The 16619-nt window shown below is 43.0% G+C and overlaps 1 protein-coding gene across 1 annotated transcript in view; it reads right to left on the bottom strand.

The window, feature by feature from the left end:
* The window catches only part of ALDH7A1 (aldehyde dehydrogenase 7 family member A1), a 75281-nt gene that overhangs the window by 20123 nt on the left and 38539 nt on the right, over nt 1-16619 (bottom strand). Inside the window, exons 8-14 of the mRNA XM_075836069.1 lie at nt 10525-10602; nt 7693-7790; nt 5500-5541; nt 2766-2860; nt 2570-2654; nt 1362-1468; nt 1172-1288 (exon numbers count right to left, since the gene is read on the bottom strand). Of these exons, the coding sequence (XP_075692184.1) occupies nt 1172-1288; nt 1362-1468; nt 2570-2654; nt 2766-2860; nt 5500-5541; nt 7693-7790; nt 10525-10602 (622 nt within the window). The remainder of the gene's footprint in view (nt 1-1171; nt 1289-1361; nt 1469-2569; nt 2655-2765; nt 2861-5499; nt 5542-7692; nt 7791-10524; nt 10603-16619) is intronic.

Genomic DNA, 16619 nt, shown 5'->3' with positions numbered 1-16619 from the left:
CAAGTGGGCGTGTATTAGGTGCGTACATCGGGGCGTTTTTAATACTTTTACTAGCTGGGCGCTCTGAAGAGAAGTAACACTTACCTGCAAACGCTGATGCTGCTGCAGAATCAACTGTAGCCTCTGGTGCCGATGTGGCCGTCACGATGCAGGACCTGTGAGTGACGTCACAGATCTGCACTGTCAGATGCTGGGCATTCTGAAGAGAAGAGGATGTTACTTCTCTTCAGAGCGCCCAGCTAGTAAAAGTATTAAAAACGCCCCGATGTACGCACCTAATACACGCCCACTTGGACTTTTACTTTTAAACACGCCCACTTGGACTTTTGCAAGCCTCATTTGCATAACTACAAAAATGGTCATAACTTGGCCAAAAATGCTCGTTTTTTTAAAAATAAAAACGTTACTGTAATCTACATTGCAGCGCCTATCTGCTGCAATAGCAGATAGGGGTTGCAAAATCTGGTGACAGAGCGTCTTTAAGACCTGCAGCACTGATGGCTGCTATAATACATCACACTACCTAGGTAGTGTAACATATTATAAACTGTCAGTGTGACGCTGAAAGTCACACGGACAATAAGCTTATGAGGACCGGCCTCCGGCTTTTACTCATAGGCTGCCGTGCATGGCAGACCCGGAGGCTGTTGTATGGCCTCTGGTTTTGCCATGGAACAGACTGCAACACCCGCAATCGGTCCCCGGGAAAGTTTGTTGTAGCAACAAACTTTCCAGTTCGTTGCTACAACAAACTTTCCCTGCGATCACATGATCAGGACCTGAACTAATCAGGTCCAGATCATGTCTCCGGGACCAGAGGCAGGGGTTAACAGCGCGATCCGGGTGTCAGCGCTACTCTGAGACACCTGGATCGCGCTTTTAACACCCACCGTGAATTCACATTGGCACTGCACAGAGCCCAGCAAGCGCCGATGTGAATTTACAGTGGGCGGTCGGGAAGCGGTTAAGTATAAATGTAGGCCAATATGTTACTTGTTTATACAACCATTAAAATGTGAATTCCTTAGAAAAAAACTACATAGCGAACAGTAATTGGGATTAATGAAAAACATAATCTTACGACCGTAGGGAATGAACCAGATATTTTTCCTATAGTGTATTAATTTAGTTCACTTCAGTAAAGAATCTCAAAGAATAGAAACTTACTTACCTTAAATTTAACGATGTAAAGTATTGGAGCAAATGTTTCTTTATGAACGATGGGGGAATCATGAGCAAGACCAGTCATTATTGTTGGTTCCACAAAATTTCCTGGACGATCAATGACCTTCAAAAGAAATAGGTCAAGAACCATATAGAAATTTCAACCTCATCTGCACTCTCCATCCACCTAGACATACCTTACCACCACAAACAACTGTGCCTCCTTCACACTTGGCTTGCTCAATGGCTGAAAGGAACATTTCCACACCCTGTTTTGTGTGTAGAGGTCCACATAAAGTGTCCGCTAAAAAAATTACAATGAAAAATTACAAACTCAATGAAGTGATTGAAACAAAAATGTTTAAGAGTAACCAAACCGGAAACATCAATATGAAGTAACACTAAGTGAAAAGGTCACTGTGAGATGTCCAGTTCTGCAGTGCTTCGTATAGCTAGAAGTGTCCATTATATGAACTAAGTTCGGGGATTGCGTACCAGTGATATGGTTCTTACAATGGCAGCTGACTCCAGACTACCAGGCTGTTACTTGGCTCAGGGATCAAGATTACTCCTTAAAGAGGCTCTGTCAGCATATTGTAAGTGCCCTATCTTCTACATAATGTGATCGGCGCTGTAATGTATATCACAGCAGTGTTTTTTATTTACAAAAACGATAATTTTTACGGAGTTATGACCTATTTTAGATTTATGCTAATGACTTTCTTAATGCCCAACTGGGCGTTGTGGAGAGAAAAGTGTATGACGCTGACCAACCATTCATTTACTCCGCACATAGTGATCTTGCTAGATCATGATGTGCAGTCACATGCACACACATTAACTTAAGTGTCTTGACAGTAAATAGACATTGCTTCCAGCCAGGATGCGATGTCTATTCACAATCCCGACACCTCGATAATGTTTGTGTGTGACTTACAGAACAGCAAGCGTGATCTCGCTGTAAACTGTCATTTACAGCGTAATCTCGGGAGACCACGCTTGCTGTGCTGTAAGTCACACACAAACGTTACCGAAGTGTCGGGATTGTGAATAGACATCCCGCCCTGGCTGGAAGCAATGTCTATTTACTGTCAAGACACTTAAGTTAATGTGTGTGCATGTGACTGCACAAAAGTCATTAGCATAAAGTCAAAATAGGTCATAACTCCGTGAAAAAATTGTTTTTCTAAATAAAAAACACTGCTGTAATCTACATTACAGTGCCAATCACATTATGTAGAAGATAGAGCACTTCTAATGTGGTGACAGAGCCCCCAACACAAACACTTTGCATTCTGCATGGGCAGTTCCTAAAAATGCAGTAAGGATGTATGGAACTGGTTTAAAATGAAAAGAAGGTTGCCAATGCAAAAAGACATGCCACTTGCAAGGAAATCCTACTCACGTTCACATGGGTCTCCAATGCGTACTTGAGAATAGGCTTTGGAGAGTTTTTCCACAATCGGATCATGAATGCTTTCTTGTAAAAACTATAAAAATAATAAGTAGAGCAAAATAGGTTAGCCATCAGTCTGATAATCACGGCCGTCTAAGGAACAGCAAAGCATGGAAGCCATACTATTTAACAGCTTCTGTCTTACCAGTCTCCTGGCTGTGGTGCACCGCTGACCTGCAGTGCCCACTGCAGCAAACAGGACAGATGGGGTAACCAGATTTAGATCAGCGTCTTCAAAAACTGTGGGATGCAAATCACACAACAATGCCTGCGTTAATGCTCAGTAAATCCAATTTGTATTCTACAAGAAATATTTCTGAGGTGTTCTAATGTATGTGCTCTACTTTTATTATTAAATGCAATTATAGTAGCCAATGACCTGTTGAAGATGTAGTGTTTAAGAAACCATGTAAAATTGGATTAGCATTTATCAAATAGCCCCAGGAAATCACGTAAACTGTACTTCCTCTTTAGGCCTCATGCACACAAACGTATTTTTGTCCTCCCGTAACTACTAGCATACATACGGGTCCTTGGTCACACGTATTCAACCCGTATTGCACCAGTATTTACGGACCCGTGCCTGTAAATACGGGTCCAGTGTCACCAGTATTCCACCCGTATTTACAGGCATGTTTTCGCTGCAAAATTGCACTGCACTAATCTGCAGCCCTTCTCTCTATCAGTCCAGGATAGAGAGAAGGGACAGCCCTTTCCGCTGTAAAAGTAGAAGAAATTCATACTTACCCGGCCGTTGTCTTGGTGACGTGTCCCTCTCTTGGCATCCAGCCCGACCTCCCTGGATGATGCGGCAGTCCATGTGACCGCTGCAGCGGTCACATGGATGAAATGTCATCCAGGGAGGCTGGACTGGAGGAAGAAGGAAAAGAGAAAGAAGAAGAGGAAGAAGGAAAAGAGAAAGAAGAAGAGGAAGAAGGAAAAGAGAAAGAAGGAGAAAGAAGAAGAGGAAGAAGGAGAAAGAAGAAGAGGAAGAAGGAGAAAGAAGAAGAGGAAGAAGGAGAAAGAAAGAGGAAGAAGGAGAAAGAAAGAGGAAGAAGGAGAAAGAAAGAGGAAGAAGGAGAAAGAAAGAGGAAGAAGGAGAAAGAAAGAGGAAGAAGGAGAAAGAAAGAGGAAGAAGGAGAAAGAAAGAGGAAGGAGGAGAAAGAAAGAGGAAGGAGGAGAAAGAAAGAGGAAGGAGGAGAAAGAAGAGGAAGGAGGAGAAAGAAGAGGAAGGAGGAGAAAGAAGAGGAAGGAGGAGAAAGAAGAGGAAGGAGGAGAAAGAAGAGGAAGGAGGAGAAAGAAGAGGAAGGAGGAGAAAGAAGAGGAAGGAGGAGAAAGAAGAGGAAGGAGGAGAAAGAAGAGGAAGGAGGAGAAAGAAGAGGAAGGAGGAGAAAGAAGAGGAAGGAGGAGAAAGAAGAGGAAGGAGGAGAAAGAGGAAGAAAGAGGAAGAGGAAGGAGAAAGAGGGAGGAGAAAGAGGAAGAGGGAGGAGAAAGAGGAAGAGGGAGGAGAAAGAGGAAGAGGGAGGAGAAAGAGGAAGAGGGAGGAGAAAGAGGAAGAGGGAGGAGAAAGAGGAAGAGGGAGGAGAAAGAGGAAGAGGGAGGAGAAAGAGGAAGAGGGAGGAGAAAGAGGAAGAGGGAGGAGAAAGAGGAAGAGGGAGGAGAAAGAGGAAGGAGGAGAAAGAGGGAGGAGAAAGAGGGAGGAGAAAGAGGGAGGAGAAAGAGGGAGGAGAAAGAGGGAGGAGAAAGAGGGAGGAGAAAGAGGGAGGAGAAAGAGGGAGGAGAAAGAGGGAGGAGAAAGAAGGGGGAAGGGGGAAGAGGAAGAAGGAGGAAGAGAAAGGAGGAAGAGAAAGAAGGAGGAGGAGGAGGAAGAAGAATTCTGGGTAAGTTAACTTTTAATACTATTTACTCCAGCTGTAGTCACTGTCCCGGGTGCTGAGAGTTACTGCCGATCAGTTAACTCTTTCAGCACCCTGGACAGGAACTATCCCCTGACGTCGCCTAACAACGCTCCTGGAATTACGGGAGCCCCATAGACTTCTATGGGCCTGCCCGTGCCGTTATTACGGCCTGAAATAGGACATGTTCTATATTTTTCAACGGCACGGGCACCATCCCATAAGCATACGGGAAGGTACCCGTGGCCAATAGAAGTCTATGGGCCCGTAATCACTGGTGTTTTTACGTTCGTGTGCATGAGGCCTTATTGATCAAAATAGAATATTGTATGGTCAATTCTAAGGCCTCATTCGCATTTGTGTTGGAGGCTCTGTGCTTTTGTTTCCTGTAAAATCATGAACAGACCGAGGGAAACCTGACGGAACCCATTAAAGTCAATGGGGATCGGTCGTTCAACAGGACTGGCACTTCCAGTTTTTCCCGTTCTGCTTCTCCGACGGAAAAGATCAATGGAAAGCCGAATGCAGATGTGAACGAGGCCTTAGTCTTGACAAATTGTCGAATCTATTCTAGTCTGAACCAGGAGGTGGGCAGATCACAGGAGATTAATGCAGCCCTTACGTGCCCATTCTCAGGCCTCAAACTTCCCTTTTCTATCTGTGTACTTTAAATGCTCTTCTATAAAATAATACGTCACGTATGTACGCAGGACAGCAGAGTGGGTGCACAGAACTTTAGTATCTGCGTAATAAAATACGAAAGTTCTTCAGTCCAGAGTGACAGACAGTAACCTATTTAGTGATCGCTCTAGCCATTTTTTTTTTGTATAGGTATCATTAGCACTAGCCCCCCCCCCCCACCATTATATGGCTGACATTGAAGATAATAAATAGCACGTAGGCAGAAGCTTAAGTACATTTTTAGACTACAAACATGAAAAATCAAGCGTGTACAGTGCATTTCTCATCAATTTGCACGCTTACCAACAATGGCATTGTTTCCACCAAGTTCAAGCAACTTCCGTCCTTTGAGAAAAAACAAAAAACAGTCAAATGCAAGCTTGAACAACAGTACACCGTGGCCATCTTGTGATACAAGTTTTTTTTCTTCATCACTTAGGGGGAAAAAAATTGCCGGGTATTGTGCAAGTCAAGAGGCAGGAACATGTATTTAATATTTTCATATATTTGGTCCAATAGAATTTTCTTATACATAAAAGGTGACGTAATTCAGATTAGGCTCTGTTCACATCTGCGTTGGGGTCCCGTTCTGACATTCCGTCGGAGCTTTCCATCAGAACGGGACCCTGATCAGACAAATTGACACCGACAGAAACCAGAGGTTTCCGTTTCCATCACCATTGATTTCAATGGTGACGGATCCGGTGGCCATGGTTTCAGTTTGACTCTTGTGCGCCGAATCCTTCGATTTGCCGGAAGCAATAGCGTAGTCGACTACGCTATTGCTTCCGGCAAAACGACGGATCTGGCGCACAAATGAGACAAACTGAAACCACAGGAAACGGATCCGTCACCATTGAAATCAATGGTGATAGAAACGGAAACCTTTGGTTTCCGTCTGTGTCAGTTTGTGTCTGCTCAGGGTCCCGTTCTGACGGAAAGCTCCGACGGAATGTCAGAACGGGACCCCAAAGTAGATGTGCACAGAGTCTTAGATCCTGCTTTATTTTTAATTTTTTTTATTATCTAAGCAGAGCAACCTGGTCATTCCAGACGTCACTGGGGCCTGTTAAAGGGTATCTCATTAAAATACCACTTTTTGACAAAATCAATTGAGAATGCTATAATAAATATATGTTGCACTAGGTTAGCTTGAGATGGGCCAATTGGCTGAAATGTTTCTAATTTATTGCTTTTACCCTTGCCATAGAACAAACGCGAAGCTTGAATGGAATCCAATGGTTTGGACATTTGTGTTTGCTCTTTTTCTGGTAATGGTGGATTCCAAAGACCACAGGATTTATCATGGTAGTGGTGCTGAGGACTTTGCCTTGTTTTGTATATGTAGCACTATGTGAGGGTTATCATCCTACATGGTCATCTGCCTTAATTTCGGCTGTAAAAAAAATACCTTCCAGAATACTATACTTTAAAAATGTGAATACTATAATTTTAATATCTTACCTCTATACTATGATGAGATCAGTTAAGGTTCCAGGCCCAAAGATTTAGAGAGACCCGGATTTCTGTCAGGTGTGGTGTTGTCGTGGCGATTTGAATCTACAATTACCATTTACAGCAATACACAAATCTGTCACTATTCAAGCCAGTTAGGTTTATTGTATGTGGTGGGCAATTTGAACCCGCACACGGTCTCAATCACAACTCTGCCCCAGACAAAAATCAGAACGAGAAAAGGTTTTCAGAATTGCTCAGTAGTGCAGCCTCAGACATTGACAATCTGACTTAAAAAAAAAAAAAATCATATCCCAGTATAGAAGATATTAAGCATTTTGCTTTGTTCTAAAAACTCAAGCCCATAGGATCAAATCAGAAAAAGTCAAATCCCTTAGTACTATATACACCTTTGAAAACACTTTTTTTTTTTTTCTAAAAAACATCAGTGTGATTGGTGCAACTTTGTAATTGCATTTTATGAAAAATTATTTTTACTTTGAGATACAGCATTTCTATATACAGGATACAAAGCAGTTGTATCATGTCCTGAAACCTGTACCAGTCAGGTCTGCGAGACGGACTGATTCAGTGACAGCACGCCCTGCGTGTCCTCTGACAAGCAGGATCTAGCAGTTATCGATCACATCTAATTTCATAACTTAGGGTGTGTTCACATCAGCATCGGGCTTCCATTCATGGGTTTCGTTAGACCTTTCCATCTGAGGTACCCATAAGCGGAAACGATAGCGCTGGTTTGAATTACCATTGATTTCAATGGTAATGCTTCCGTTGTAAATGGTTTCCACTTATTCCGTTTTTTTCCTCAGAAACCATAGCATAGTAGACTTCGCTATGGTTTCCACTAAAAAAATACGGAAACCTCTGACATGACAGATTTAGTGACGTATGCAGTTTTCCCTCATTTTACACACAACATAAACTCTTACAATGTTTTTTCTATATAGACATGTAATAAATCACCTTTCACGTGGATTTCACAAACTAGTAATGAAGACGTTTTTTTTTCTCATAACTCACCAAACCTTTCTTGAACCTTTAGAGCTACTTGTTTTCCCACATTTGTGCTGCCAGTGAAGGACACCAAATCAACACGCTCATCTTTGGCTATGGCATTGCTAGATAAAAAGGTAATATTTAAAAAAATAAAATAAATAATTCTATATATTTAACTAATACTAGTAGTATATGCAGTCAAAATATATAAACGATTTTCCCTAGAGCTGCTGTATTTGAGAACAAACATCTGTAAAGTAAACCTCCTTTTATCCTATATACTAGTCCTTCTCAATTAAGTAAATTTAACTTTTTGATTTTATTCTTAGTAATTTTAATTCAAAAAGTAAAACTCATATTATATAGATTCATTACACACAGAGTGATCTACTTCCAGCATTTTTTTATTTTAATGTTGAAGATTATGGCTAACAGCTAATGAAAGCCCCAAATTTAGTATCTCAGAAAATTAGAATAGTGGGTAAAAGTTAAAGATTGTAGGTTCAGGATGTCACACTCTAATCAGCTAATCAACACATCTGCAAAGGTTTCCTAAGCCTTTAAATGGCCCAACAGTCTGGTTCAGTAGGCTACACAATCACGGGGAAGACTGCTGAATTGACAGGTGTCCAGAAGACAGTTATGGACACCCTCCACAAGAAGTGTAAGCCCCAAAAGGACATTGCTAAAGAAGCTGGCTGTTCACAGAGTGCTGTATACAAGCATATTAAAGGAACGTTAAGAGGAAGGAAAAAGTGCGGTAGAAAAAAAAAAGATGCACAAGCAACAGGGATAACCGCAGCTTTGAAAAGGATTGTAAAAAAAAGGCCTTTCAAGAATCTGTGGGAAATTCACAAGGAGTGGAATGCGGCTGCAGTTAGTGCTTCAAGAGCCACCACACACACAGACGTATCCAGGACATGGGCTACAACGGTCGCATTCCTTGAGACAACGTCATTAGCGCCTTACCTGGGCTAAGGAGAAAAAGGACTGGTCTGTTGCTCAGTGGTCCAAAGTCCTGTTCTCAGATGAAAGTAAATTTTGCATTTCATTTGGAAATAAAGGTCCCAGAGTCTGGAGGAAGAGTGGAGAGGCATCAATCCAAGTTGCTTGCGGTCCAGTGTGAAGTTTCCACAGTCAGTGATGGTTTGGGGAGCCATGTCATCTGCTGGTGTTGGTCCTATGTGTTATATCAAGTCCAGAGTCAGCACAGCCGTCTACCAGGAAATTTTCCAGCACTTCATGCTTCCCTCTGCTGACAAGCTTTATGGAGATGCAGATTTCATTTTCCAGCAGGACTTGGCACCTGCCCACACTACCAAAAGTACCAATACCTGGTTTAATAAGCACAGTATCATGGTGATTGATTGGCCAGCAAACTCGCCTGAACTAAACCCCATAGGGAATCTATGGGGTATTGTCAAGAGGAAGATGAGTCACCAGACCCAACAATGCAGGCAAGCTGAAGGCCGCTATCAAAGCAACCTGGGCTTCCACAATACCTCAGTGGTGCCACAGGCTGATCGCATCCATGCCACGCCGCATTGATGCAGTAATTCATGCAAAATGAGACCCGACCAAGTATTGAGTGCATATACTGTACATACTTCTCAGTAGGACAACATTTCGGTATTAAAAATAAATTTTTGAAATTGGGCTTATATAATATTTTTCTGAGAGACTAAATTTTGGGTTTATCAACTGTTCGCTATAATCAACATTAAAAGAAAAAAAACGCTGGAAATAGGTTTCACTTTTTGAATTGAGTTACTGAAATAAATTAACGTTCTGATTTTATTCTAATGCATTGAGAAGGGCTAGTATAAGAGTTTACTAGACAACCAGAAGTGCCAGAGAACATTACACACTCACAGAGCAGGAGAAGCACATCACCAACAGCAGATTGCTGCGGTAGCCACCCCAGTTGAGCACTGCTGTCAGCAGCAATCACCGGTGTTATTCAACTGAGGACTTGCTTGCCTTTGCTGCTCTACATCTCTCTCTCTCTCGCTCTGCGAGAAAGCCAGGCAGCCTGTTTTATCACTGCTGTGGCCAGAATGGTGGGCAATAAGCAGAGAAAGGCTGACACCTCTGGCCGACTCACCGGCTCCGCCTCTTCCTTTTGCCACAAGGTCCGTCTCCCCTCTGCTTCAGCCAAGAATGAGCCAAGTGACTGTCGGCAGGATCACTACAGCAAGTGACTACATAATCATTCATTGTGTTTTTTGTTATTATTTCTCGTTATTTTTTGTGTGGGGTGTTAAAGGATCTGGGGGCCTAGGCCTTGGCCTTTTGCTATTGGGTCCCATGACTTCCAAGTACGCCCTTGCTAGTTACGGTTCTTGTATCTGGCCTTGGGACCCTTGCCCTGTTAAAATACAGAATATACTTATATAAAGTGAGATACTCTTTTTTTTTTTTCTTGTTGCTCAAGTTAAAAAAATGTAAATGTTAAAAATAAATTTTCAAAAGTTACGGTACATGAATTGGTGGGAGGAGGGGCATGGCAAACAGATAAGCTTCAAATGGGGGGGGCACCAAAACTGTGTGTGCTGTGAGCTAAACTAGTTGAATCATTAGCTACTTTTCTATGTCTTCCAAGTACATACAAGATCTAAGGTTGCTAATACTATTCATGCATTAGCAGCTATTTTACAGAGAAGACCAGCAGGGCAAACGCTATGAATATTTAATAATTTAACAGACTTTAATGGATCAGACATGGACTTACAGAATAGCTACCTATAGGTGGCACTAGAGAGCATTTTCTTTTTTTTTTAAAGGAGAGCTAATTTGCATACTTTTCCCCAGATTGGAAACACTACACTAGCTCAAGGGTAATCCTATTTTACTTACCCAATGTCTGTGCCACCGCAGGTTAAGGAGCAGATTGCACCAGGCAAGTTATTGTCTTCTAGAACCTGAGTAACAATTCTGAAGAAAAAAAAATAAGTATATTTATCCGAAATATAAAACGTAATGTTAGTGCCCTCAACATTATCAAGCATCACTGTAGTTTGCAGTTTACCTGGCTGGCACAGCTTTTTCAGAATGCTTTGAATACATTGGCCACCAATTATTCGGTGACGCGATCTTAATTATAAAGTTACTAATTTGGCAAAGCATACCGGGTAGAATGGTTTAGGTTATTGCAAAAAAATGTAGTATTGAGCAAAGGTGGTAGAATAAAAGCTTAGTCTAACAATAGGAGGGAAGCAGAGTGTATATGATGTGAAACATCCAAAGAAAAGGGAGACCCAAGAAAAGTAGTTTATGATGGGGATAGGTTTATTCCTGGAAAATAGTATATACTGTAATTGGCTTTATTGGCAGGATGCACAAGGGACGACTTAAAATTTCATTTACTCCGAACACATTTCATTTAAAATAAAATTTTCACTCATTTTAAACCAATGTCCATTGCCTGTTCACATGGCAACTGTTGAGTCTTTATTTAGTTTACATCTCTGCAATACCATAAGCTAGCTTTTATCTTCTGTACTGCATTATAAAGCCTGGTATTGTCATCAGTTAAGCGGATTAGAAATCCACAATTACCAGACTTCATATTAGCCACTTTGGAATATTCCTAGCCAATATAAAAAGTGCACATAGTGCCAAGTTAAGTGGCTGACCAATAACCAAAACTTAATACATCAAAATTCACATTGAAGCAGTTATTTAAGATAAAGCCAAACGTAGATCCAAAAGGAAAGAAAGGCATAAAAGAAAAGACTAACGCATCCCCTTTCTTTTACGTCCTGAATCATATTTTTTGTATGATCAAATAGCCCATAATAAAAGTATATAAAACTCATTTGTAACAATAGAGAACCTTCAGGAAGAAAGCTCAAAAGAATCATAAGCCCTTCCAGTGCATACTTAATATAAAACCTGATCATGGCAAAACCCAAATATGTTTAAATAGGTAACCAAGCGCTTTAGTTTCAGATTACAGTTAGGCTCTATTCACCACGACAGAGTCAGAGTGTCAGCCAATACAAAAGTCCGTTTTGCATTCGTTCGGTGCCGATTTTGACACGGTTTTTCAGTTTTAAAAACGGATGAACCTCATTTGTACATTTTTTGCCACACACTTCCCTCTGTAGATACGGACACAGCCCCCCCATGTAGGTAGTGCCACACAGCACCCCTTGTAAGTAGTGCACCACAGCCCCCTTTTACATAGCACGGCTCCCTCGTAGATGGCACCCCCCTACCTTCCTGTAGATAGCGCCACTGTAGGGTACCGTTCCAGGAGAAGTCCCTGACTTCACTCTCCATATATGGAGAGTGAAGTCAGGGACTTCTCCTGAATCATCAGCCACAGCATCGGGGATTCAACTTCAGAAGTCACTGTGTCCATATATGGACAGTGAAATCAGGGACTTCTCCTGGAGCGGAAACACCAGCCACAGCGTCGGGGATTCCGCTTCAGGAGTAGGGAACTGCTCCAGGAGAAGTCCCTGATGGGCTGTCCATACATGGACAGTGAAGTTGGGGACTTCTCCTGGAGCGGAATCCTTGGCCACAGCTTCGGAAACGCTGTGGCCGGGGATTAGGGATTCCGCTCCTACAGGGAGCAAAAAAAATATCCTCCTTCGCACATGCACTTCGCACTGTGAGGAGGGCAAGAGAGCGAGCGGTAGAACGCTTGGCCATCACTCGGATCACACCCGAGAGAAAGCCGTACTTTACACAGCCCCATAGACAGGAGAATGGCAAAAAATAGGGCATGCTCCATTTTTTGACGGCCCGAATATCCATAAATCGGGGCGTCAAAAAATAAATAAATTTACCATGTGAATAGCCCCATTTGGGGTCTATTGTTCCTACTGCAACCGTGTGTCGGCCATTCAAAAAACGTCCGTCAGACGGCCGAAAATCCCTGTCGTGTGGATAGGGCCTTACATTATTTCTTTTCCATCAGGTTTACATTGTTTTTTTTAGGTCTAAAACAAATATATACAGGAAAAAATAAAGTAAATAAGATGGCCTTTCGTTCCGGTGCGCACATGATAAGCAGAAGTGGGTAGAGAGAGCTCCGTACACCAGACTCAGAAAACCGGGGTCCCAGGGTTCAGAATTCCATCCAAACTCCTTTAGCCGATACTGCTAATCAAAAGGACTCTTCGGCGTATGGAGAGGTTCCTAGTGAAAACCGGGACCCCAGTCATTTCGTTACAAGCCCTGCAGGACGAAGTCTGGCCGCCGCTGAGCAAGATGGCGCCTGAACCCACCAGGAACACGAGCTCATGCTCGACATCACAGCCCCCTCTAACACAGCAAGCAGCGGAAGGTGGTGAGCCTGACACTCTCGTTACAAATCTAGACATTTCTTGCAAAACTCTGGCCATTTAATGGGCAAAAAAACTTATAGCCCAGGATATTACGGCTTCTTTGGAAGTGTCAACCCTTTTACACCAACTGCAGTCCGATGTATCTAACCATACTGAACGAATCACCGACCTGGAAAAACACCTTAGTTCTGTAGAGGATGAGCTAGCAGGGGGCACCAATAGCGGTAAAGCAGGCGATTGATTCCAACTGCCATCTTGTAGATAAAGTGGATGACCTGGAAAACTGCGCGAGACCAATTATGCGTAGGTTATTTCAACTCCCAGAGTCTATAAGCGCAGGACAGTTGCTTAAAGGGAACCTGTCACCAGCATTTTAGCTATAAAGCCAGCAATACCTGGTGAAAGTGGGTGAAAAATCATTGTCATCTAAGCTATAAATATGTTCTAAGTAAGCTCTGTAGCTTTAGTATTCCGTTTTTCAGTGGTCCCACGCCGTATGCAAATGAGCAGAAAAGAGTCAAATCTTCATCTGAAAAGAGTCAGATTTTCATTCCTTCAGCGTCTCAGAGTGGACTCCACCTCCTTCTTTTTGATTGACCGCTCCTTAGCCAGTCAGGGCCAGACAGGTGGCAACGGTGGGCAGGGTTAAGAAGCTGCATCCCAGAGGGAAAAATAATTACCATAAAAGGCGGGAAGAGTTTAAACGACGATATTTACAGACAGAGGAGGACTTCAGGAAAGAAGAGAACAGGAACGAACTCTGGACAGCTGCGGCCATTGAGGGGTCCGGCGAGTTTAACAGGTAAGATGTTGATGACAGGATCCCTTTAAATTGCGTGTGGTGGAGTTGCCACAAGTGCTAGGTTTGAAAACCCCATTACGAGCCAAAAGAGCTCATAGGGTGGGGCCACTGAGAGGTTCAGCTCAAGGTGGCGCCTAGGTGAGACCACGGCCGTAATTGGTATTATGTGGATAAAACAAATGTTCTGCAGGCTTAAGTAGAAACTCTGCACAAACTAGATTACGAGGCCACAGGATTCTATTGTTTGGAGACTATTCGCCAGAAGGACGAGTGGATTCATTTTCTTCCCTTGGAGAAGCAGCTAAATTTGTGGACAGCCTACCTTGGGCTAGTAATGGAGAACCTATTAGCCCACACAGACAGATTGCCACGTAGAGATTGTTCCAGGAACAGCAGTTCCAGAGGGAGACTTGCTTAATCTTCTCCAGATTGAAGACAGACGACAGCGTATTGAAGATAGGAGAGAGAGGAGACTTTAAGTTCGATTATTTCTTCTTACAGAATGCAGGATATGTAGAGACCGATTACTATGAATATGTTCTTATTGATCAAAATTGAATGTGTCGTTATAAGGTGCTTTTTGTGTAAAGTTGGGGTTTTATTTTTTTTTCTTCGATTTCCTGACACGTCTGCTGATATTTTTAATGCCTGATCTGATTTGGCGCTTTATTTGTGGTGGAATGTACAGAGATTTCACATCTATATGTGCGAAAAAAGTGACGTTTATGATCAGTTATACTCTGATTTATTGTGTTCAAATATTGTTTTCAGATACCTGTTGGGGAGTTGGAGGGAGGGAATGCCTCAGTGGTTGAGGTGTGCTTTGTCATTTCTGTGAGTTGCCAACTAGATATTTTGTAATATACGTTTAACATAACATGAAAGTAATAACTTGGAATGTAAAGGGATTGCAATCCCCACATAAACGCATTATGGTACTCAATCATTTGAAAAAAATTAAAAGCAGACGGGTAGGATCTTGTTGGAAACCCATTTGCCAGAAAAATATTTTCAGAAAATGCATAAATTATGGGTGGGTAAAGTATTGGGGTCTCTTGCAGTAAATTGCAAGGAAGGCGGCGTCCTACTTTTTCATAAAAAGCTAGACTATACTGTAGTCTCTCCTGAGCAGGATGTAGAGGGCAATTATTTACATGTAACTTTAGAAAGAGTGATGGGCAGATTGAGCTTGCACTGTTTATATGCACCAAATGACAATAACCTTGCCTTTTTTCAACTTTTGCAAACTTCTAGATGACAAAGAAAGTCAAATTCTTTTGGGGGGGGCTTGGGCGACCTCAACTCAGTTATATCCATGACGGAAGACGGGGAGATGAGAGGGTGGTAGAGTTTAAGCTGAAAGCTCACATAAGGTATTGTCTCCACTACTGACCTCAACAGGTATGGTAGATGTTTGGAGGACAGTTTCCCTCGGGAAGAGAATTCACACACTTTTCTCACGTCCATGCAGCAGTCACGTATTGACTATTTAGTGGCCTCTCCAGTGCGCTTTCCTAAAATTCTTACTACTCTACTACTCTGATAGAGGACTTGGTGATTTCGGATCATGCACCAATCTCCCTGATCATGTCGGATACAAATAAAAAGGGATCTGGCGTACTGTGGAGGTTTCCTTCTTTTTTGGCAAATGGTGAGTCCTTTCAGACTCAACTGAAGGGGTGGTTATTGGAATTCAGCCAGGAGAATCAGAATCATAGGGAAGATATTCACCTATTCTGGGATGCAGCAAAAGCAGTAATGAGAGGGAGGATTATTTCCTTTGTTGCATCTTTAAAAGCTAGAACCAATAAATCCTACAAAGAGTCTAGCTGTAATCTTCGCACGAAATACATGGCGTATATCACTTCTCCCACGCTGACGCTTAGAAATGACTGGCTCGGGGCCAAGTCCGACTTTGAAATATGGCTAGATAGGCGAGAGAGAGAGAGAGAGAGAGAGAGAGAGAGAGAGAGAGATCGATCAGGCAACGGAATACTTTTTCAGAGATGGTAACAAGACAGGTTCGCTTTTGGCCAGATTGGCGAAAGGTCAATTTAATCCCACTCATAGGTAGCATGAGAGACGGGAGAGGTGAATTACAGAAAGGTCCTAAACTCATTAACAACATAGAGTGATTATTACTCCACACTATACGCGCAAAACACCTCAGATGTGGGAGGAGGGTAAGGCTTTTCCTGTATTCTCTTGACTTGCCTTCCCTATCGGATCCGCATAGGGATTCTTTAAATGCTTTAATTACGGAGCAGGAGATAGTATTGACCATAACATCACTGGCAGGGGCGTAACTAGGAAAGACTGGGCCCCATAGCAAACTTTTGACTGGGGCCCCCCTCCCCTGGGTGTCACACACACCCCCCCCCCTTTGTAGATAGTGCCTTTTTTACAGCCCCCCCCCTGTAGATAACGCCATACAGCCCCCCTCTGTAGATAGCGCCATACATCCCCCTGCAGAGAACGCCATACAGCCCCCCCTGTAGAGAATGCCATACAGCCCCCCTGTAGAGAACGCCATACAGCCCCCCCTGTAGAGAACGCCATACAGCCCCCCTGTAGAGAACGCCATACAGCCCCCACTGTAGAGAACGCCACACAGCCCCCCTGTAGAGAACGCCACACAGCCCCCTTGTAGAGAACGCCATACAATCCCCCTGTAGAGAACGCCATACAGCCCCCCTGTAGAGAACGCCATACAGCCCCCACTGTAGAGAACGCCATACAGCCCCCACTGTAGAGAACGCCACACAGCCCCCCTGTAGAGAACGCCACACAGCCCCCCTGTAGAGAACGCCACACAGCCCCCCTGTAGAGAACGCCATACATCCCCCTGC

The sequence above is a fragment of the Rhinoderma darwinii genome, chromosome 1 (assembly GCF_050947455.1).
Source record: "Rhinoderma darwinii isolate aRhiDar2 chromosome 1, aRhiDar2.hap1, whole genome shotgun sequence".
Lineage (NCBI taxonomy): Eukaryota > Metazoa > Chordata > Amphibia > Anura > Rhinodermatidae > Rhinoderma > Rhinoderma darwinii.
Note: the sequence above shows the minus strand (reverse complement) of the source record. Positions and strands in the feature narration are given on the sequence as shown.